Raw genomic sequence first — 23,769 nt, 5'->3', positions numbered from 1 at the left:
CTGTGTCTCTTCCAGGATAGAAACCAGTTTGGAAGTCAGAAAGTTGGAATTGCCTTCCTTGAAATGTGAAATTTGGGTCAAAGGCGATCTGTCTATAAGTTTGCTCAAGAAAGATCCATATGCTGTGAGTCTCCAGTTATTGGGGTATTGATTGCCTGTGTTAGGTTTTTTAAAATAATGGGTGTATGTATGCCTTTTTTAATTCTTCTGAGAAAAACCTGGCTGTTAAGGAGTTGTTGAAGACTGTTTTGACTGACATAGCTGCAGAAGATGAAAGAAGAATGTTGTTAAAGTTTTTAGGTGATCCAGGTTCAAAGGGGCAGCCTGCTGGCTTGCTTGCTTTGACTAGATTTAAAAATTCAGTTGGTGATAGTTCTTTGAAAGAGTGTATAGGCTGTGTTTACATTTACCTAGAGGGTTTTGTAAGGAACGGGTTTGAACTGTTGACTTTTCTTTTGTTTAAATAATAATAATTAAACATGTTTGCTTTAGTTGTGTAGTGATTTGCCAGTTAGTGACAAACTTCTTCAGAAATGGGATAAGTAGCTTCCATGCATTTTGGCGTACAAAATTCAGTGAGGACCTTATAAAATTCCTTATTGGTATACTTTGCATTGTGGATTTGTTGCAATAGTACTTTTTGATTGATTACCTGTATTTTCTGTTGTGTCCATGTAGGCATATCTTGTCTTGAGGGTTGTTTGTTTTTAGCCAGTTGTGTTGAAGGTTAGCAATTTGTTTTTTCATCTTTTTAAATTCATCCAAGGGACGTGTTTTCTTTCTTTTGTTCTGTGTAGATGTATTCAGAGGAATAAGAAGATCAAAAGCTTTCTAGAGTTATCTATAGTTTATTTGTACTGAAGTTATTATGACCAGATTTGGTTTGAAGCTAAGCAGGTTTTCTGGTTCCTCCAAATTCAGATAGCTCTATTGTCAATGTGTAGCTAAGAGCAAGATGATTTTATTTGGGGTGAGTTTTGGTATTGTGTGTTGGAAGCCAATGAGGTAGTAGTCAGACCATGGGACTGGAGTAATTCTTTGAAACATAACTAGGTCTAAGTTGGTGAAAATTATATCTAATGTGTGTCCAGTGATGTGTGTGTAGGATTGGGAATGAGCTGTTGTAGGTTGTATTTGCATAGGCCAATGAGGATGGCTCCGGTGTGTGGCATTTTAGGTTTGTCAAAGCATAGTTTGAGGTCACCAAGGATGCTTTGTGTTAGAGTTTGACATCCTAGTGGAACAGCTCCAGGCAATACCGGTGCCATATCTTCCTTCAGCTATGATTGAGTCATAAAAAGTAAGTCATGTTCTGTGTCTAACAATAGATCAACTATGTTATACTTGTTTTTGTTTTAAATAAAATGAGCATTTATCAGTAATTTAAAGAATGTATGTTCCATGTGGTGTGGATTTGTGCTGCAGGAGGGTGAGTATTGTCCTTTGAATTTGTGAGTGGTGTTGGTTGTTGGTGGTGTTAACTGTTGGAGGCCAGAGAAAGTGTTGTGTTTGTTTATTGTTATCTTCCTCCAAAATGTTTAGGAGATATTTTTGGGTCAGGTTGCGTGGGTGGTGGTGCGTTTGCTTAAAGTTGAGGGGTTGGGCTTTGGAGTTGTGAGTGAAAGGTAGTTTTGTTTTGCAATATACAAGGGGAAGCAAGGTTATAAGGAGTTTTGTGGAGTTCCTTTCTAATGTGCCTGTCAAAAGTGGAAGGTGTATGAGTGAAGAGTGGTGGTGGGGCGTGAGGGTCATGTGGTATGGCTCTGACCTGAGCAATGGATGATGGACTATGAGTGAGTGTTTGTGTGTCTTTGTGGACTGATTGATTGGTGTATTTGTTGCATGAGAGTGTTTGGTAGGGATGGGTTTAAATATGTGTTATTTTTGCAGGTTTTCAGAGAAGAGTGGAGTGTGAAGTTATGTTGAAATGGTGGGAAGTTTTTATAGGTTCAGATATATTTGGTATGTGTGCTTGTTTTTGTTTTTGTGTGCTAGTATGTTGGTAGTGACTTGAGGTGTTGAGTTTGAGTGAGAAGGACTAGTGAGTTTGTTGAAGGAAAAGGATTGGATTGTGTTTGAAAATAGAGTCTCTGTTGTGTGACAGTGGGAAAATATATGTGTTGGGAAGTGGTTGTAGTTTGAGTAGGGGAGTGAATGTTTCTTATTGGTAGAGGGTTGAATGAGTGTTGTCATTGGTTGTGTGTGAGAAGAAGAGGGCAATTGTGAGGTAATGTGGTATTATAGAAGATTGCAGAAATGGTTGAGTGGGGAGAGAAGGGCAATGCTAGGAGAAAGCAGAGGGCAGTGGATGTTTTTTTCTGGAAAGGGTGGAAGTTTGTGAGGTCAACTGTGTGAGTGTTAAGTTTTATTGGTCTGTAAGCAAATTGTGTATTTGGTTGTGTAGTACTACATGGTGGTGGTTTGTGTAGTAGTGTGTGGCTGGAGGGGTACAAGGGTCGGTAGGAGTGTGTTAAGCATCTAGATAAAGTTTGGTGAGTGAGTGAATGGTGGATTCAACTTGTTTGTTGGTACAGAGTGCTGAATGTTTGTTGTGAGCTAGTGTGTATGGCTGTGTTAGTGGTTGTGTCTTAGGGAGCTACTGTAAATTGTGAAACGGGCAGCACCTCTGGCCCTAGGCCCTTTCCAGGCTTAAACAGGCAATACCCTTAACCTGTCCCCCTTAGCTGGACACCCGGACAGGACGCCCTGAGTCCTACGGTTAAATAACTCTAGTGATCAGGTGAACTTGGCCCAATCAAGATCAGGACCCTAGCCCTAACCAATCGGAACCCTAGCCCTCAGCCTTTACAGCCTATGGGATCCCTACCTAAAGGTACCAATCATAGCCCTCAGGAGCATCATGTGACTTTGAAGTTCCAGAGCACTCTGTCTCTCTTCTTCAAGGTTGTTCTTGGTTACAAAGGTCCTGCTCCTATTCATAGTTCTCCCAGATCCCACTAAAGTTTGAAATAGCTGGTACAGCCAAGGTGGTTAAAGATACTGAGCAGATTTCCCAGGCAAACATCTGCCATCTTGAAATCAGTCACATCCTTTCCTCTTTAACCTAGGCTCTGTAATTGCACGCATAATCTACTACCGCCTATTCTAAAGAGGTTGAATATTGATTTATGAATATGGATTTATGAGCTAGTGCACATATCTCGTTCCCTACCTTCACCCCAGCCCTGCCAGTCTTGCAGCATCTCTGGTCTGTTTTTTTGTATATCCTTGCTCCCAAAACCAGTACAACTGTCACCCAGGCCCTCGTCACAAGCCGCCTCAACTACGGCAATGCTCTGTACACCAGCACATCCTCCCAGCTCCTAAAGAGACTCAAGACAATACAGAACACCACCGCCAGACTTATCCTGCGCCTTTCCAAGTGCACCCACATCACCCCCCCACCTCAGAAACCTCCACTGGCTCCCCGTCCAGAAGAGATGTAATTTCAAGCTCCCAATGCATATCTACAAAACCCTACACGATCAAGTACTGGACTACATCAACCAACGTCTACACTTCCACCAACTCACCAGACTCCTGCGATCTTCCTCTTCGGTCCTTGCACACACACACACACGGAATCTGGAGCAGTCACAATGGCAGCCGCGCTTGTTCTTAAATCGCCGCCAAGGCCTGGAACAACTTATCCCTCTCCTCTGAACTGCACCCTCACTGGCAGACTTCAGAAAGAGCTCATGACCAGGCTCTTTTTACCAAAGACATTGCACCACAGCGCCCAGATATCCCTAGGGGTGACAGAACGCACTATACATATACAAATGACTGATTGATTGATTGATGTGCAGCCAATGATGCTGCCAGTGGGGGCTACTGCACTAGTCCCTTCAGCAGAAGTCCTCCCATAGCCTATGACTCCTGTAACTGCTCTAGAAGGTGGTCTGCTCTCTCAAATGCCCCTTACCTGGCATGAGTCCCTTTGCCTTTGCGGATACCTAAATCAAGAGTATGGCATCCATCCTTTTCAACACCTCTTTCTCTCAAGTGACCATAAAAACCTTCCCACAATGTGTCTTCTTAATTTTCAATGCCATATTTTGCTTCTTTATTTTATGATGTGCAACAATGGTACCTCAATATGAGGGAGCAACAATTGAGCAGTGTGTAGGCAATATTGCTGTGGGAGGGACTAGCACATGACCTTCTTTAGCATAATTCATTCATCGGTTGCCACGCCCTCAGTCTGATTTAGAAGGAGCTCCGCTCTTTGAGAAGTAGCTTACCTGGCATGAGTCCCTTTGCCCTTGCTGATACCCAGCGCAGATCATGTCGTACTTGATGAACTGGTACTGATGGCTCACCCCTGAGCCTGTGTGGTACATGTTGTCACAGGTTTTTGGGTCGATGATGGGGAGCTGCACCTCCTGCAATGTCTGTGGTGATAAGAGGCTTACTGCAAAAGGAACACAGATTCAACTCTTATCATTGGTCTATCAACAACGTTAAATATTCTCCAATCCCTTCGTCATAGCTGTTGATTTATTTGTGAACTCGGTTGTTTAGGTGTACCACAAGAATGATGACACTGTTACGACACATCAGTGGCATTATTCCTGTTTTCTCAGATAAAATATCATTGTGCCTTTGGGCCACGTCAGTCCCCTCATTTTCTTTTTGAACTTACAGTCCCTTAATACACGCACCTCTGGTATTCTGTCTTTGAATACTAATGCCACACGAGCCATCAGAGTAAGATAAACTGTATATAACCATTACATTTGGAAGTGAGTCAGAACTTTTTCTTTCCTTTTTTACTAGGGATGCTGCACAGTTTCTCACTGATTTTGCAACACATTTCAGACTAAGGGCCTGATTTAGAGTTTGGCGGATGGGGTTACTCTGTCACAAACGTGACGGAAATCCAGTTGACGGCATTATGATCCCATTATATCCTATGGGAATCGTAATACGCGTACGGGCTATTTGTCACGTTTGTGACGGATTAACCGATCCACCAAATCAATTTCTGATAGTGCCCATATTACTGCATTGTTCCTATGACTGAGAATCTTCTTGCTGATGATTTTATTTAAATTAGACCATTGATGCATCTGCATTTTACTATTTTTGTTGTGTACTTATCAGGTTTGTGATAAACCTTTATGGTTTTTTAAATACCACTCTACAACTCACTTTTAGAGACATTTCTTTTCATTTTTGGCTGTATTTTAAAATGTTGTTTGGAACCAAGTCTCTGGGACACATTGCTTCATGATTTGATGTTAACACCCTTCCTAATCCACCCGACATGTGGCCGTTCTAAATATAGATTTTCTAGGGTACAGAACTCCAAAGTCCCTTGTGAAGTGGAAGGTGTGGGTTTGTTTAAACACTTTGATCCATTGTGAAAGGGTTAGATAGGAACAATCTGATTAGGCTTGAATCTTTACATTCTCTTCGAATGAAAGTTGGGGAAGACAGTAAAAAAGCATGGAGAAGGGACTGATTGAGAGGGAAAAAGAAAAGGCAGCCAATAGCATGTAATAAAGAACGTTTTCCCACTTAAGACTGTTGTGTTGCCCCAAAGGAGCATGACACAGCCCCCAGCAGATATGCCTATAATGTCAAATGATCTTCGAACAGCCACAACAGATACATGGATAACTTTAAATATACAATGTATGCCCCTAAAAGAACTACACATAGACCTACAAAAACTGTGACATTGTTCTCAATAAATTCAAACAGAGCTCCAAATAGAGCTGTACATAGCTCCCCATATAAGGTTTGTAATTTGCAGCAAATCCTCACTTACAACTATTAACAAACCTGTGAGAACTCTAGTCATGCAAATCTCTCCAACTGACTCTCCCAAAGCACCCAACAGCTGATCATGTAGGACCCAACAAACCATTAAATATCACATAAGAAGCCCTCGTATAGCACTGCAGACCCTCACACTTCACCCAACAGGTATCAGACAACAGATGCTCACACAGAACCTAATGGCGAATTACATAGCCCCCAAGGGGCCATCGCCTAGCACTCAACAGACCATCACATAATAAGCACAAGGGCCTCACACAAGAACAAACAAGCCCTTATGTGGCACTAACAGAGCATCTCATAGCCCCCAAAACTCACTGAACACCTAGGAGAACATCACATATGACCCATCCAACCATCACATAGTAACTAAGATACCATCACAGGGCATAAACACACCATCACAAAACATTGAATGAAATCTCACATATCTTCCAACAGAACACCCAATAGTAATGTTGATAGGTCATATGTCTAGAGCAGTGGTTCCCAACCTGTGGTCCGGGGACCCCTGGGGGTCCGCGAAGCCTCCTCAGGGGGTCTGCGGCTGCTTAGAAAATTAAATATTGTTAACAGATTATCCCAAGTTTACAGTAATGTCTCAGTGGGAGGTCCCCGAATTCCAATAATGATTCAGTGGGGGTCCCCGGTTTCCAATAATGATAAAGTGGGGGTCCACAGAAGTCAAAAGGTTGGGAACCACTGGTCTATAGTGACCAAGATGAGGGAAAATAGAAGGAAGACGGTGAGTTAACCTGCAAAGAAAGTTGGCAAGATGAATCCGGAAATGTAAAATTGCTGAAGCCTCTTGTATGTTGTTACAAGTAATATAGAAGGATGGCACAGTCATGAGGAAGGGTCGAGCAGCCATGGTTACTTGCTAACATGTGCAATTATCTGTGATAAGGACTACTGAGGTTTAAAAGGGATAATAATTATTTGGGACCAGTGCTTAATTTGTAAATAAAAAGGTGCGGGTGCCCAAAGCCCTCCTCTCAAACATGCAGCTGCTGTAATTAAATGTGCGAACACAGAGTACTGAGGCGGCGTAATCCTAAAGCCATCTCGGCCCTCTTCAATCCATATAAAGCCACTCCCTCCCCTTGATCTAACTCTTGCAGCTTTCTGCATTCTCCCTAAGTGACGCTTTTTCATTTTATTCTTCCTCCGTCTTTCCCATGTGTGTCTTTTGGTTGCAGCAAATGCTTGAGGCAGAAGAATAAGCCCCGGCCCTGAAAAATAAGTGCTGGTGCTCAGCACCGGAAATAACAAGCACAAATGAAGTACTGTTTGGGATCCTGTTTTATACACTGTGGTAGTAAGAGGAACACGGATAGCTGAGTTACAGGTGCATGTTTGCCTAACTAAAGATTTTTAGTTAGATAAATGAGTAATCCATACCACAAATTCTAATATTGTTCTGTGTATTCATTTAGAATTACAGTAAACATTTAGTTTATTTAATAAGTGCGTAATCTTTAGCGTATATGCTAATACAGTGGTCTCCAAACTTTTTAATGCTGCGCCCCCCCAGTTGAAAATTAAAACTCATTGGGCCTCACCTCAGAATTTTTCACAATTATTTTATAAAGATGGAAATGTTTAAATATGTCTAGACCTATTTAAACATTGCAGTTAGGTACTGTTACCTTTTTTTAAAAATGGAATAAAATGCTTCTGCTTAAAACAAACCCCTGTTATCAGAATATTGCTTCTTTTGGCTTGAGCCTAGCGCCCCCCTGGGATCACTTGAGGGTCCCCTAGGGGGGCACCCCCCCCAGTTTGAAGACCTCTGTACTAATATTTGAACCCCCAATAGAAATATGGCTGTCCAGTACATTCCATAGATAGACAGCTGTAATTTGGAAGAAGGAGTTCAAAAGTAATTCCTAGTAAAATTAAAACTGTAGGAGGATAGATGTGGAAACTGTTGCATGAACAAGGAGACCTATTGCTGCTCTGTGATTGACCTGGGGCAATTTGGCAGAACTGTTAAAAAAATTGCATCAATTGATTAAAGCGGTGCTATTACAAGAAACCACAAAGTGTGGATTGTGCATCAGCTTAATCTCCACATGCACATTACCTCCATCTTGGGTGAATCCCCAGCCGGTGACCCAGCAGTTCATCCCAGCTGGGAACTGGACCGAGGGAGCAGGCAGGCACACTGGCAGGATGTAACTGGTGAACTGGACAGGAGTCTCCAGCTCAAGGAGGGCGATGTCACCACTTGACCCTTCCACTGTATAGTTTGAGTTGATGATCACAGTCTTTGGAGTTATGGAAATCACATTAGGATTAACAGCATTTTGTGAGAGTTGGTAGGCACCAAGATAGACACGGAAGGAGGATACATTGACTGGTGTGCTGGAAAGAAAGATAAACAACAACCACAAGTGCTGTCCTATTAATGATTTCTACTCTGGGACTACATTTTGCACCTTCTAAATCTAAACTGGTCGATTTAATAGATGGCCTTTTTTAGATATACATTTTGAGAGCACAACAACCAAACAGACCTACTGTCTCTAATATACTAAAGGTGGGCTTTGGGTCCATCCTATTCATTTATTGGCTTTGTCTGAACATTCAGCCAATGGCTCAAGACTTTACCAATCATATGCTGGCTCAATCCCTAAAGCTAGTGGCTCTCCAAGTGTGCCTTTCCACCTCCAATATAGTGTTTTCAGTGAATTGCATGAGGGACTGTGTTACAACTATCAGCTTCTTTGTTAACTCTTCGATAGTTGTTCCACCAGTTTATGCTCTTGTGGCCATTCCTAATGTCATCCTCCCACTCCATTTTCCCTTGCTCTTCCATTTCTCTCCCCCTCCCCCTACTCAAGTTTTTCTTAGGTGCCCACTGCTGTTGATGTGGAATGACAGAATTGCCAAATGCTAAGGTTGCCCTGTCTCAATTCATGCTGTCTCATGCTTCTTTTTTCCACCACCCTGCAGTCCTTGTCTCATTCAAATATTTAACTCTTTCAGGCCTTTTTCATCCCTGTTTTGTCCCTTTTACATTGTGTTACTATCTTTCCCTTATTCCTTTCTCCCTTTTCTGCCTTATTCTGAGTACTGGGGTCCACCACCTGCAAACACTGTCACAAACTTCTCCTGCCAATCCTTCCTTCTCTTGTGTGCTTCTTGTTTCCCTCCCTCTCACAACCACTCTTGCATTTCTTCCACACTTCCTTTCCTATGCGTATCCATCTAGTTCCCCTTCCCGTCAGCACATGTTTATCCCTCTTACCAGTGTTGTCTGGTGATCTTTGAAAGTGTGGGGCGTAATGTCGGCCAGAAGTTTACCCTATTTTTTTTTTCAGAATTTGCCTCACTCATACTCATTCATCTCACATTTAGGGGCCTATTTACAAGCCCCTGGTGCCACTGTGCGCCTCCCTAGCGTAATTTTTTTTAATGCTGAGCGGGGTTAAGGAGGCTCTTCTCCTGCGCCGTATGTACAAAGTGATGCAATGCTTGCATTGCGCCACTTTGTAAACCCTTGCGCTAGGCATAATGTATGCAAGGGGGACATCCCAATGCAGGGAGCCCCGAAAAAATGATGCAGTCAAATTTACAGCATTTCAAGGTGTCATTTTTTCTGTCATTTTTAACGCCTTATCAGAGCAGGCTTTAATGTGACGCACCCATTTTAATCACTGGGCCTCCCTGTGCTTTGCTGCCCTAGCGTCAATATTTTAGATGCTATTATCCTTATGACCGCTGTGGTGCGCCATTTTGTTAGTTGGCAGGGGAAGCACAAAAAAAGTGACACATTGGGATCAATGCGCCACTTTCTTGTAAATATGCCCCTTAGTCTCTTTTCCCTCATCACTCAAGTTCACATTCCCTCACTTGCTCATTCTCACTCCCACTCACCATTACTCACACATAAACAATCATATCCACTGGTTCTTATTCACACTTACTAACACACTTACACACACTCATTGATCCTTGGCCCTAGTGCAACTGCACCTGCTGCACCACTGATAGCTACCCCCTGACTCGCTTCCACGCCCTCTCACAACTTTCAATCTCTCACTCTAGCACACTCATGCCAACACATTCACAAACACATACACACATGCATAGAGAACTTACCTCGTTTACTTAGCTGGACATTTGAAGGCTCCATGGCAGCAGCAGAGCAGGAAGCTGGATGCTGGCCATTGAAACCCATAAGCAATGGTTCCCAACGAGGAGCCAGACGGAGCAGCAAGAGCAGGTTTGAAAGGTGTAAGACCCACCTCAATCCCACCCCCAGCTTCTTGAGAAGATGCCATCACATTCCTATAAAAAGCTCGAAAAGTTCTGGAGACCACGCCCCTGTTGCTCTGTGTGGCTTTTCATTGACTTCAGGGATGCACTGATGTGCTCCGTGATAGTCACATATGAGCAGGTAAAAGGCCTCATTTAGAACTTGGCAGAGGGGAATACAGCTGATGGGGTATCCATCATGTTTGGGATGGAGTATTCCATCCCCCAAGTTCTAAATCGGGCCGTTACTGTGCTATCTGAGACATGTGCAGTACACTCTAAATAAACTGGATTGCGCCTGTGAGAGAGGACAGTAGTTGAACTATGCCCCTCAGACATGTGCAATCCAGACGTCCAACTACTCAGTATTTTCTTTTAAATAAGAGGCTGTAGCTGGATTATGACGTCAGCACCTCCCTCCTCCTCCTGCCATCGGGAGCCTGGAGACAAGGTTGAGTGAGCTGACCTGTGCAGCTGTCGTGCTCATGAAAACACGAAACCTGTATTTTCACGAACACTGCTGAATTGAAAAATGCATAGGAGCCTCACAGGAGGCAGGTTGGCTGAGCTCTGAAGCCTCTGACAAGGAGCCGCTCTGTCTCTGAGTACCTTTACACCACGTTGTAGTTGTTTACAGGGAGTGTTATTACTTCACTTTGAAGTTAATATCACTTATTAATATTGTATCCTTTCTTTGATCAATTCTGTCTTATTAACTTTTTAACCAAAAATATGATAACCACACACGCATACACCTACAACCAGGAGGCCGGCCAATTGCAGTGAATTAACAATAGTTTACCTTTAAATAATTTTAAATCTAAAAATGAATTACATTTATTAATTTGTGTTTAAAATAATATTTCCTGGTTTATTAGCAATAATGATAATATTTTTATTTTTATTGTAAATGAAGATAATACTATTAAATTATCCACCAAAAGTATCTATCCCTGAACCCTAAAAACTTTAATCTACCCAAAAAACAGAACACATCTTTAAACCCTAAAATCAATCCCTGAACCCTAAAAACTCCTTCGCGTCCTTGAAAATTATCTGTCCTTGAACCCTAAAATCCTTACCACCCTCAAACACTACCCGTCCCTGAACCCTTAAAGTCTTTACCACTCCTAAAATCGACCCCTTCCTTAAACTTACAAACACCCTACTATTCGTAAAAACTAACCATCCCTGAATGCTAAAACCTCCTTTACGCCCCTAAATAATTGTCCTTCTTTGAACCCTATAAACTCTTTACCACCCAAAAAGAATCCCTTACCCCTGAAAAGATCTTACCAAGCCAAATACCTACTCATCCTTAAACTATAAAAACTTCTTACCATCCCTAAAACCTTCCCCTTCATGAACCCTAAAATCTCCTCACACCCCTAAAAACAACTAATCCCTGAACACTAAAACTCCTTACCACACAAATCCTCTAAAAAATAATCACATTTATTCTTGTTTTTTAAACCTAAAATGAGCCTAAAGCATATACAAATATATGTAAACTTAATTTTTAATCATAATAGTTTTTTCAAAAAAATCTGTTTATTGTGTAACATAAGATGTGAGAAGAAAAGATCATAAAACAACATATGCCTTGATCATCTGGTCAGTCCATTAACGTATACATTTGGTGAGTCAATATGCATAATAAAAAGCATTTATGGTAGAACTTAATGTATATGGGGGGGATGAGATAGAAACACACATTTATGCACACATTCACGTAATTAACCGTTCCTGTCCGTATCTATTGCTCAGTCATCCTGGCTTTAGGTATTGTGAAGATATCATTGTATTGATGTGTAGGTGGGGTGTGCACATGTTGCGCGCTTATATCTTTCATTTCCGTGGAGTCTGATGTTAGTTGGTTATGGTCATTATACTATGGTTTTTCTATTAATTAGTAATGTTATTACATTACAATGTAGGTTATGGTTGTACGGGATGAGGGCGACTCTCACTGCCGTACTGTTTGCACAACAACTGTGATTCATGTACTGCGCCCTTGTTACATGGGCGCTGTGACGTAGTGGCCCCCATCACATACTCAGGGGGGGGGTTTGATGTCATCTTTAGCTTCTATGGAGGATATGCATGTGTCCCATATTTCAACTCCTTCTATCTGTACTCCCTTGTCCTGCAGCACATGTGCCTCTGCTTTAGCCCATTTTAACAGGTCATTTAACCAGCACCGTGTGTTTGGTGTGGTCGGTGCCTTCCACTGCATCGCTAGTAGGCGCTTAGATAACAAAAACGCCAGGTCAATGCACTTGTGTAATTGCTTTCCCTTAGCTGACCTCTTGTGAACTCCCAAGAGGCAAGACTCTGATGTAGGACACAGTCAATGTTCCACCAGCTCAGCCATCAAAGAGGTCATGGTGTGCCAGGAACGGAAAACGGGTGGGCAATCCCATATCATGTGGTAAAAATTAGCTTCTTTCTCCCCACATCTAGGGCATTTGTGACTATTATGGGGGAACATGCGCAGTAGCCTATGCAGGGATAAATAGGCTTGATGTATATAATTAAATTGGTTGTAGCGGAAACTTGGATTTCATTACACCATTTTGACCATGTTAAGTGCCATGTTCCATTTTGGCTGTGACAACGGCGTCACGAGAACATAGTCTCATCGAGCCTGCGTGTTAACATGTGCGTCTGCAGTGTTCTCTAACAAATCCCTATATAACTGGGAGATGGTGTATTGAAGTCCTGAGCTCGCTAGCAATGTGTGCAGTAATGGGTGAACTGTGGGTTGATTATCCCCATTATGCCATTTCCTGCGTGTGAGTTTTTGTAATGCATTATAAGTTAAGAATCGCCCTGGTCCTACGTCATAGGTGAGTGCAAGTTCAGAGTAAGGCATTTGTTTATCATCCTTGAAGATGTCTCCTATTGTTTGTATGCCTAACATGGTCCATGGTTCTAGGTCATGGTTTGTGCTTAGTTGCCTTATTCCCTGGATGGCCAGTAATGGTATCCTGGGTGTGTAGGGAGGGATAGGTCCCCCTTTAAGGACGTAGCGATGCCAACACCGTCTAGCCACTGTCATCAAAATATTTTTGTGCCGTGGGGAATTTGTGTTGTCCTGTAGACATCCCAGTACATTAGTGTGCCCCAGTATCTCACGTACTGAGATGAGTTCTATATTGGGAAGGTTCTGCATCCATAGCAACGGCCATTTAAATTGTGCGGCTGCATAATATAGCTCAAAATTTGGTGCACCTAATCACGCGTAAGTGGTAGTAAGAGCTACACAGCTAAGCCCTCCTTTCCATATTAGATCCATCAATTGGCTGTTCAAAATTTTAAAGAAAGATCGAGGGATGATTAGTGGAAGAGCTGTGAAGTAGTATAGTAATCTGGGGAGCACTATCATCTTCGCGACAGCCACCCTGCCCATTAGTGACAATGGTAATGAATTCCAGAACGCTAATGAGCCTTTTATGGACCTGATAGCACATCCTAAATTGCCTTTCCTCAAATCGACCTATAACCTAGTCGATTTGATATACATGTATACCAAGGTACATGTATACATGTATACCAAGGTATCTGAATGTAGAGTAGCACCAGGGTATTTCCATATGCATTGGGATTAGTTTGTAGGTGTTCTGGGATCAGTGTCATCGGGAATACACAGGATTTTGACCAGTTCAGATATGTCTCTGAAATGTTCCAGTAATTGTAGTAAGCCCGGAAGCGAAGCTGTACACTTACGTAGGTATATTAAGCGCATCATCTGCATTAAGGGATACTATCTGATGCCTGACTCCATCGGGGATACCCCTCTGCCGTGCCTGTAGTCTGAGCTGAGCTGCCAGAGCTTCTATAGCTATAGCAAATAGAAGCGGTGATAGGGGGCATCCCTGCCTAGTACCCCGGCCCATGGGAAAGCTATCTGAAATGATCCTGCCTGTTTTGACCCTAGCCATAAGATTGGAGTACAGGGTATCAGTCCAGTTCATGTACACTGGGCCGAATCCCACGGACTTCGAGGCTGCTCTTAGGAACGACCAACCCAGAGTATCAAATGCTGCAGCCCTGTCATAGTCGGATTCCAAGGTGGCCAAAATGAGCTGCAATAACTTGCGGATGTTCAAGAAGGTGCTCCGACCAGGGATGAATCGTGATTGGTCTTCAGGTATCAGGTGGAACATGAACGGCAATAGCCGGTTCGCTAGTATCTTGCCTAATATCTTACAGTCTAGGTTCAGTAGAGACAAGGGCCTGTAAGATCGTACATCTAGCGGATCTCGGCCGGGCTTGTGCAGGACCCCTATTAATGCTTTGCGCTGGGAGTCCGAATGAGAGCTGAGCGAGGGGGAGTGAGCAAAAGAAGTCCCTTATCCTTGCATCCGGGGTCTGGTCTCGCCTCATATTATGTGCTATAGTATTGTTTAAAAGCATCATTTATGTCTGCAGGGCATGAACTATTGTCCCATTGACGAGTCGAATAGCCTCAATAGGAGTGCATGGTGTCTCACCCCCAACTAACCACGCTAGTAGTCTACCCGATCGGTCGCCCTCTGAGTGCAGTGTAGCCGTGTAATGGCTGTAGTCAAATTTCCACAGGCGCATGTCCGCATCATTCCTGCATTTGCGTGGTTCAAGGAGGGCATTAGGTGCCGCAGTTCCCTGTGTCACCGCACACTCCACGCCATGTAAGTCTGATTCTGCTTGTGTCAGTTCCTTCGATAGTGTGCAACGCAGTCCCCCCACTGCTGACAAGCAGCAGCCTCTTACTACTTTGTGATCATCCCACTCTATTGCTTGCTCTGCTGTCGTTCCCCCGTTTAGTTCAAAATACGTGGATATATGCTCGGCCATTTCTGAGCGGAAGGGAAGGTCCAGCAGCAGTTCTGACTGCAGCCACCATGTGGGTATCCGGGTGCGTATTCCGCCCCATTGTACGATGGCCACTAGGGGACAGTGATCTGATATGGACTTAGCCAAGTAGGCTGTCTGCCTGAAAGCGCCAACCAGTTCTGCCGAACTAAACAGCAAGTCAATTCGGGTGTGTAATCTGCTTACCAGAGAATAGAATAAATATTTCCTGTCCAGGGGGTGGGTAAGCGCCACACATCCCCTAACCCCCTCTCGGATATCCACTGCTGAAGCCCCTTAGTGGTTTACCTGCTAGGAGCTCCCATTAATGGTGGATGGGTCCTGTCCATATTAATGTCTGGTACGCAATTTAGGTCTCCACCCCATATGATGGTGGATGTTGGGTCTTTAAATAGTGCAGGCTGGATCGACAAAAGGAAGTCGCTTTGTTTTATGTTGGGGGCGTATATCCCCGCTATGTTGAGCGATTTACCATCTAATGTACCCTCCAACAATACATACCGACCATTAGTGTCCACCTTGTGGTATTCCACCACATATGGGACCACTGGTGCCACCCATATCAGCACTCCTCTAACGAATGATGATGTGGTTGTGCCATGTAATTGCCCATGCCATTTAGTGTCAGGAGTATGAAGGTCCGACGCCGTGACATGTGTCTCTTGTAATATTGCTATATGTATTTTGTATCGCTTCAAGTACTTATAAATCATAAGGCGTTTAGTGAGAGTTGCCATGCCTTTCATATTCCAGGTTAGTATGTTGTATGCGTCAATACTCATGTGATGTGAGTGTTGTGGTGAGATATACAAGCGATGTTGTGCGTATCTCATGGTAATTCCCCTCTCTTTGCTGTAAGTGTGACAATGACATGTGGCAGGTGCTAACATAAGAACAACAAATTAAATACAAACTCGCCAGGTGACACCTAGCATGTAGAATGTGTGCACAACAGGTGCAACATAGGGCAATAATGCCAATCTTGTATCTACGGAAACCCATAGGGTATAGTGGGGGGTGTGTGTGAGAGGTGCAGGAATAGCATGGGCCTGCGGCCCCTTCCCCTAGTCCGTTCGCCTATTCCATCTTGTCTATATAGTTAGCTGTCGTGCCTGTGGTTCGACGGTGGGCCTCCTGAGAAACAACAGGCAAGCTGATGCTTAGTTACTGTTGGCGGAAGAGTGCGTCCTCCACATCAGTCCCTCATACAGCCTCCTTGCTGTACATGCAGTGTCTTGGCTAGGGAGCCTGTAAGTCGGCGATCCAGAATTTCCAAGCCCAGCTGGGCCCGTAAGGCCACACATGTCGATCAGCTCTACAGGTCATCTGCTACACGTGGGGTACGTTCAGGGCCAAAAGCCAACGGAGACACAGCTGTGCTGGAACAGCCCTGTGATGAGTTTGAGTCAGTGTATATATCCTCCCGAAGGGGAGTTTAATGGTTGGATGAGAACTGGTTAGCTTCCTTCAGGGCCTGCGCTTGGCTCGCAGCTGCCTGCTCTCTGGATGGTCGTGCTGTATTTCGGGGTTTTTTCTTCCGCCGAGGTTGAGGCGTGATACATTCATTAATTTTGGTTGCATCTGTTAGTGGGGAAACTAGTCCTTTAGCATGCACCCAGGTCTATGTGTCTTCGGTTGAAGGAAAGATGTGTGTCTTCTCTCCGTCCACTATACAGAGACATGCTGGGAATAATAGTGAGTAGTTGATGTTGCATTCCTGCAAAAGTTGCTTAATCTTCATGAAGGATGCCCGCCTCCGCTGTACCTCCATAGGGTAATCAGGGTATGCAGTGATGGTGGTGTTATCAAATCGCTAAGGGCCTTACGATCTGAACTTCTGGAGAATCTGGTCATGATCACTGAAGTTAAGCAACCGCGCAATCAGGGGGCGAGCTGGGGCCCGGAGTTGTGGCGGTCTGCCCAGGATCCGGTGGGCTCGCTCGAACACCAAATAGGGTGATATTTTTTCTGTCATCACCTTGTCCTTCAGCCATTGTTCCAGATATTCTTCCGCATTGGGTAATTCTGCTTGTTTTGGAAATCCTACAAAGTGAATGTTGTTCCTCCTAGACCTGCCTTCCGCATCCTCTGCTCTTCGTTTCAGTGCCGTCACTTCTGTTTCCAGACTATGCAGTTGACTTTGCAGTGCAATAATGTCTGGTCGGACCTTTGCAATTGAGGTTTCATTGGTTGATACTCTGTCTGCCAGTTTGCATTGATCCACTCTCAGGAGATTTACCTCAAGCGCCAGTGAGTCAATCTTGCCTTCCAGGGTCGTTTTAATATCCAATATGGCTTGTAATAATTTGTCAAATTGAGAGGAGTGGGATCGCAGCATTTCACTCAGTTGCTGGAGGGACGCTGTTTGATCGACAGTTGCTGGTTTAGCAATTAGCATATTTTCTGGAGCAGTTGTTGACGGTTGTGCCTGCTTTGGTTTGACCATGGCGGTGAGTGATCGTGCTGTTGGTCACGTCTTCGCCCTTGTGTATAAGTCTACAACGATTTGTTTCCTCCTTTTGCGCCATCCGCCCGCGCCTGTTTGCACTTGTGTTGCTCTGCCCAATGTCGTGAGCACTAGCGCCAGTGTTGGGGTAGAGTTTTAAAGTTCTGTGCTTCCAGGAGGTGAGCAGCGCGTGCCCTATGTGCCTGCCGGTGGTAATCTGTGCAGGACGACCACTTCAATTCACGGCAGGAGCCGCTTTGCGTGTTTGTGTTTTCATTGCATAGTGTCACTTTCCCGGGGTATAGGCCAGCTTCGGTCTATTTTCATCCCAGTGCTGTTCCCCAGTATTGTGTCAGCGCCGATCAGTCCTTGGTCCGGCGTGACGCCCACACAATGTACTGTTGCCGGTCAGTTTGTATTTCCTTGTGCAATTGGTTAATGTGTCACCCATGAGGCACCTCGCAGCACTACCTCAACGGCATCTGCTCACCGCATGCAAATTCGTGATACCTCCAGCATCTCGGACCAGGCAAATGGAGCCGTTGCGCTCCCCGACCTTCTTCAGTTCGTCTTGCTGACTCTGTCCGCCAGGCTTGAGCGGCTCACTCAGCGGCACCTCCCTGTACCCCTCAGGGCCTTCGTGGTCCCACCCGGGGTCACCGGGACATCTGATCACAACGTCCGAGCACGCCTGAGTTCGGGAGCTCATCTCCTCCGGGGCCCAGGTCACCGGCCAACGTGCTCCACCTCTGAAGGCCACACCACTCCGTTAGGCCTCACAGCTTCTCGCACGCAGCCCCAGCTGTTTTACAGTGTGTGTGCGCGCCGGCCCGCTTAACAATCCTTCAGGATCCACCGCGAACCCCTTCAAAGGCACTAGGAGGATGCCAGTGAGGTATTATAGAGGATTATTTAAGGGCCGAGAGCGGAGCGTACGCTCCGGTCGCCATCTTGGCCACGCCCCAATCATAATAGTTTTAAATAAAATTTTAATAAAAAAGTTGAAAAATCAGATAATTAATGTTGCTATATTTTTTATATAAACTATTTTAAATTCCACAAACGTTGATTATTTTAAATTATGCTTACTTTGACTTGTACATTTACGAAATCTAATTATATGTATATATAAATACATGTATATATTTACATATGTATGTATATACATATACATACTTTTTTATCAATGTAAAAACAAAGGTTAAACATTAGTTATAGTTAGGAACACTTAATTGCACTTTATTTATTCTTCTTATAGGGGCGTTGGGGCGGTTTAGTGGCAGGGGTGGGGGGGTCGGATATTTTTAGTTTTAGGGGTGGGGTGGGGGGTTGGGGTTTTAGTTTTAGGGGTGGGGGTATTTTTTGTTTAAGGGGCAGGGGTGGGGGTCGGGGGTTTTAGTTTTAGGGGTGGGGTGGAGGTATTTTTAGTTTTAGGGGCAGGTGGGGGTTGGGGTTTTAGCTTTAGGGGGGGGCGTCGGGCGGTTTAGGGCGGGGGAGGAAGGGGAAGGGTATTTTTAGATATAGTTATACCTAATATGTATAATTTACACACCACCTTCAAATTATTATAACTTGCACACCTCCATACACAGTGTAATACACTCGGTAGCCACACTACATTAACTATAACATGCAATTTCTCATGCTTGATGATGAAGCATGTCACCTATTGGTGAGTGAGGGCACTTGCTCCTAACAAACTAATGTGTTTGATGACCTGGTGTTTGATGACCTAATTGGTTGAGTGGTGTCAGCACATCAGAATAGTTTTGCGTTCCCTACCTATGACCACTCATTCACCAACTCATACATATTTAGGGCAGGGATCCATGCAACCTCCCTCCCTGAGCCTTTAGAGCTCCCTGAGAACCCCATCCCTCAAGGCTAAGTTTTAATCTTAAGGGGGGGATGTGTGCCCCCCCTCCTCGAGCCTCATGGAAGCCCCATAGACCCTATTGCCCAATGTCCATTAATTTTGTCAGCGAGGTGGTATGACCCTCTTACCCAAGCCTTAAAAAGCCCCTGGGGATCCCCTGCCCCTGGGACTGAGTTTTAATTTAAATTCCCTCACTGAGCTGTCCACCAGCCCCTGGATATCAATTCCTGAGGCCCATACAGTGGTATTGTGTTTCCTGATTGGAAGAGTGCAAGAAGGGAACACAAATTTCCCATGCCCGCACTCTCCAGGGCAGGCAACACAACTTTGCTCCTGCCTAGCGTTTGACTAGAAACAAGCTGCTTCAAGAAATGAAGCCAGCTCCCACCAAACCCAGGATGAGTGCTGGCGGGGGAGCTGGCAGTGGTCATGAGGGCCTTGGGGCTCCCCTTGCTGAACCCAACTAAAAGAAAAATGGTTTGTGTGCCCCTGATGGGCACCGGGGCACTTGCAGAAAAAGATGAATGTGCATCTCCCGCTGGCACCACAATGGATGCTGAGTGGCGAGCCAGCAGGTGCCACAGGGGCCTTGGCCTCTCCCGGCAATCTCAACATGTCAACATGTTGGGAGTGTCCTGGGTGGGTACCAGGGCACCCATAAAAGAAAAAATGAAAAAAACAAAATAGTAAATAAGCAGCAGGAGCCGCACATTTATTATTCGGTGCTCCAGGGAAGGAGTGCCCCATAATGGTCTGTGAGGGCTTTTAAATTATATTTGTGCCTGGTGATGCTCACAGAAGGGGCAAGGGTACCACCAACCATTCTTTTAATGTTGTAGAGGGCTGAATGGAGTGCAGCCCATCAGCAACATTTACAAAAAAAAACAGTAAAACTCCTGGGTCATTAAATCCATGACCCCAGATGAGCTTACCATATTTTTTAAAGCACTCCGAACAGCAGCTCTATGCTCTTCCACTGGAGTGCAGGTACCGCTTGTGGCTTGTTCTATGACTGCACTTAGTAACCTGAAAAATGTACAAAAATACTCAAAGACATATTGATGTTTTGTTTATTTAAAAAATGCTTTATTGATAATATTTGTGACAACCACTATTATTAAATGTTACAATGTGTGAATTTATAAAATAGTTATTTGATTATAGTTATTGGTGACTTTTTGATGAAGTCAATAGTTCTGTTTTATATAGGATGATTCACTGTTTTTTATATCTTGGTGTTCTAAGCTTACACATAGCCAATAGCACTGCCTTATCAAAAATGGCAAACTTCATATTGTTATATGACATACTCAGCTGTGCAGTGATGCCAGGTTGAGCACTGTGCCCAACCCCACGCTGCACACAGTTGAAAGCTGTGTACTGCTGGGGGGTTGAACACCTGTGTATGGTTCACAACCCATGCCACGCACACCAATAGACATCATACTTTACATTACAAAACCAGAGAAACTCACTGAAAAAACAGAGTTATAGTTAGAAATTTTTATAATATCTAACATTAATTTAAAAATAAACATAGAAATTCAATGAAAAAACAAAGGTTAAAGGGACATTACAGTTAGGTGAAAATCTAATTTAAACCAAACTGTTTTAAATGGACACATCAAATGAAAGTTAACCGTTACAATTATCTCAAGTAAGTATAACTCATGCTCTAATGTAACTATAACCCGCCACTTTGCCATGGATTGCTAATTACCTCAGATATTACGTTACTCCTGACGTTGTTGATGACATCAGTGACAATATCAATGGAACATCAGAAATGAAATAATTGATAACAACACTGTGCATAGTGGGGGCAAATGTGAATTGAAGGTGCACCCTTTTTCAGTAGTTTCAAGGCTGTGATAACTACAAATGTTCAAATGTTCATAATCTTCACTTTATGGTGTTCTTTATTTCAATCACAATTGTATTTTTTCCAACTACAAAATGTACTACAAAATACTGGTGATCAAAAGCTGTGAAAAGATTAAACAACTGTTAGCAAAGCCAATAGGTCTGGGTTTTATGTGCTAACAAACACAAGCATCTGAAGATCCTTAGGGTCAGACAAATTTATGAAATTAAAGGTTTCTCCATAGCAAGGGATCCCTTGCCTTCAACTCAAACCACTTTTTGCTTTAGTGTCAAATAAAGTTTGAATGGAAGGGAACCTTCTGTTATAGCATACATGCTGTCATTTGGAGACAGGAAAAAGGGAGATGTAGAAAAACAAAACTGGGGAGTTATTTTTCTCCAGTGACTTACACTGATGTGGAGGACATTTTAGGTGGGAAATAGCCAATGTAAATCTGTTTTTTCCTTAAAAATTGCATGTGTTAGTTTGTGTAACAGCTTAATCATCAGGCCCCTAGAAGTACATTCCTTCCCACTCGATTTAAAAACCTCCTATATTAGACCACCCCAGAAGAAAAAACACCTTGGCCCATCCAAACAAGCAAACTACAGGCCAATGCCCATTGCCCATTAATAAGTAAACATTTTTGAAAGAGCAGTTGTTACTCAGCTTTCAAAGTTTTTTTAGGAAAATTACTTGGGCCTGATTTAGACTTTGGCAGATAGGTACTCCATCACAAACCTTACGAATATCCCATCCACCATATTACAAGGTCTATGGGATGCAATGCACTTGTAATAAGGCGGAAGGGATATCCGTCACATTTGTTACGGATGGGTAACTCACCTATGCACTAATTTCTAAATCAGGCCCCAATGTCATACTAACAATCTACAGACCAGTTAGAGACACAGAGTCAGCCCTCATCTTATCTATATGTGATAACCTAAAACTCGCAGTGGACAAAAACCATGTAGTTGCCCTGTTGTTTCTGAACCTATCAGCCAGTGTTGGACTGGGTCAGAATATAGGACTGAGCACCAACAGAAAAGACCCACCCACCTTAAGAAATCAGATAGCTAACAGAGTGGCTCACTCTTGCAAAACAGGCCAGTTTTGAAAATGTAATGACACTCTCTTTTGGTGTTTTACAAAATATGGACGACTGTATGCCTTTGTGCTTGCTGCAGGCAATGTTTGTGGTAATGTCAGAGAAATCAACAGTAAAACACAGCCCCACAAACAGTCAAAAATAACCAGCTCATACATTCACCTGTCAGACCAGCCCTTCCCTTGCTGCCAGATTGTTCTATAGCACAGTTCAACCCTGCTATCAGCAGCATTTGACACTGTCCACCACCACATACTTCTACAAAGAACCCATCGTCTCAGGATATGCGAAAATGCTCTGAATCCATTGTCTAATATTAAAAGACAAACAAGGCTTGGTGTACCTACAGCCTGTCATGTCAGATCCTCACAGCCAACCATATTTTCTCTCTTATTCAGCATCGACCTGACCATCTCCAACCCTGATTAAATCATTTAACCTCACCAATTATGACTATGCAAATTATACACAATCATTTAAAAAATGTATGGCTTAGAAGACCTTTACAAGTCAAAATCTGACAATTGCTGCCGTGCCTAAAAATTACATGGATGATGAGTAACCACCTAAAGATCAACAAAGACAGACACCATGACCTCTGAACAATGGCACAAACACCAACATACCACCGTAAGGATAAAGAATCTCTGTGTCCTTTCAATTACATCAAGAGAGGTCAGAAACCTAGGGGTAACCGTGGAAAAAACCTATCCTTGATACTACATGTCACATGTCAACAAGGTCAACACATCTTCCCATACTGGGATACCAACAAAACCAACCTACAATCTATACTCCCTTTCATAATCTCCAAGCACAAGTATGCCAACAGCCTATACTTCACCACTCCCAGTTTCTCTATACACAAAAACAACTAAATCAAAACACTGCCAAAAGGGTCCATCTTAGCCACCATCCCTTGACACAAGTACTGCAAATTCCTTCACTGGCTCTGGCAATCACTACAAACCAAGATTCTAAGCATCCAGGAGCAATTACGATTACGAAAAGAGTTGAAGACATGGTTGTGTCCAGGTTAACTACTCAATCCCATAACACTGAGATAGTGTAGGAAAGTACCATCTTGCCTGGCATGTTACCCCCATTTTTCACTGTATATATGTTGTTTTAGTTGTATGTGTCACTGGGACCCTGGTAACCCAGGGCCCCAGTGCTCATAAGTGTGCCTGAATGTGTTACCTGTGTAGTGACTAACTGTCTCACTGAGGCTCTGCTAATCAGAACCTCAGTGGTTATGCTCTCTCATTTCTTTCCAAATTGTCACTAACAGGCTAGTGACCAATTTTACCAATTTACGTTGGCTTACTGGAACACCCTTATAATTCCCTAGTATATGGTACTGAGGTACCCAGGGTATTGGGGTTCCAGGAGATCCCTATGGGCTGCAGCATTTCTTTTGCCACCCATAGGGAGCTCTGACAATTCTTACACAGGCCTGCCACTGCAGCCTGAGTGAAATAACGTCCATGTTATTTCACAGCCATTTTACACTGCACTTAAGTAACTTATAAGTCACCTATATGTCTAACCTTTACCTGGTAAAG

The 23,769-nt window shown here is 43.6% G+C and overlaps 1 protein-coding gene across 1 annotated transcript in view; it reads right to left on the bottom strand.

Annotated features, from left to right (window-relative positions):
* The window catches only part of LOC138246908 (transmembrane protease serine 9-like), a 189,840-nt gene that overhangs the window by 60,865 nt on the left and 105,206 nt on the right, over positions 1-23,769 (bottom strand). The window contains exons 6-10 of the mRNA XM_069201654.1: positions 17,864-18,021; positions 16,734-17,268; positions 14,081-14,373; positions 7,874-8,191; positions 4,245-4,414 (exon numbers count right to left, since the gene is read on the bottom strand). Of these exons, the coding sequence (XP_069057755.1) occupies positions 4,245-4,414; positions 7,874-8,191; positions 14,081-14,373; positions 16,734-17,268; positions 17,864-18,021 (1,474 nt within the window). The remainder of the gene's footprint in view (positions 1-4,244; positions 4,415-7,873; positions 8,192-14,080; positions 14,374-16,733; positions 17,269-17,863; positions 18,022-23,769) is intronic.

This window comes from Pleurodeles waltl, chromosome 7 (genome assembly GCF_031143425.1).
Source record: "Pleurodeles waltl isolate 20211129_DDA chromosome 7, aPleWal1.hap1.20221129, whole genome shotgun sequence".
In the NCBI taxonomy this organism is placed as follows: domain Eukaryota; kingdom Metazoa; phylum Chordata; class Amphibia; order Caudata; family Salamandridae; genus Pleurodeles; species Pleurodeles waltl.
Note: the sequence above shows the minus strand (reverse complement) of the source record. Positions and strands in the feature narration are given on the sequence as shown.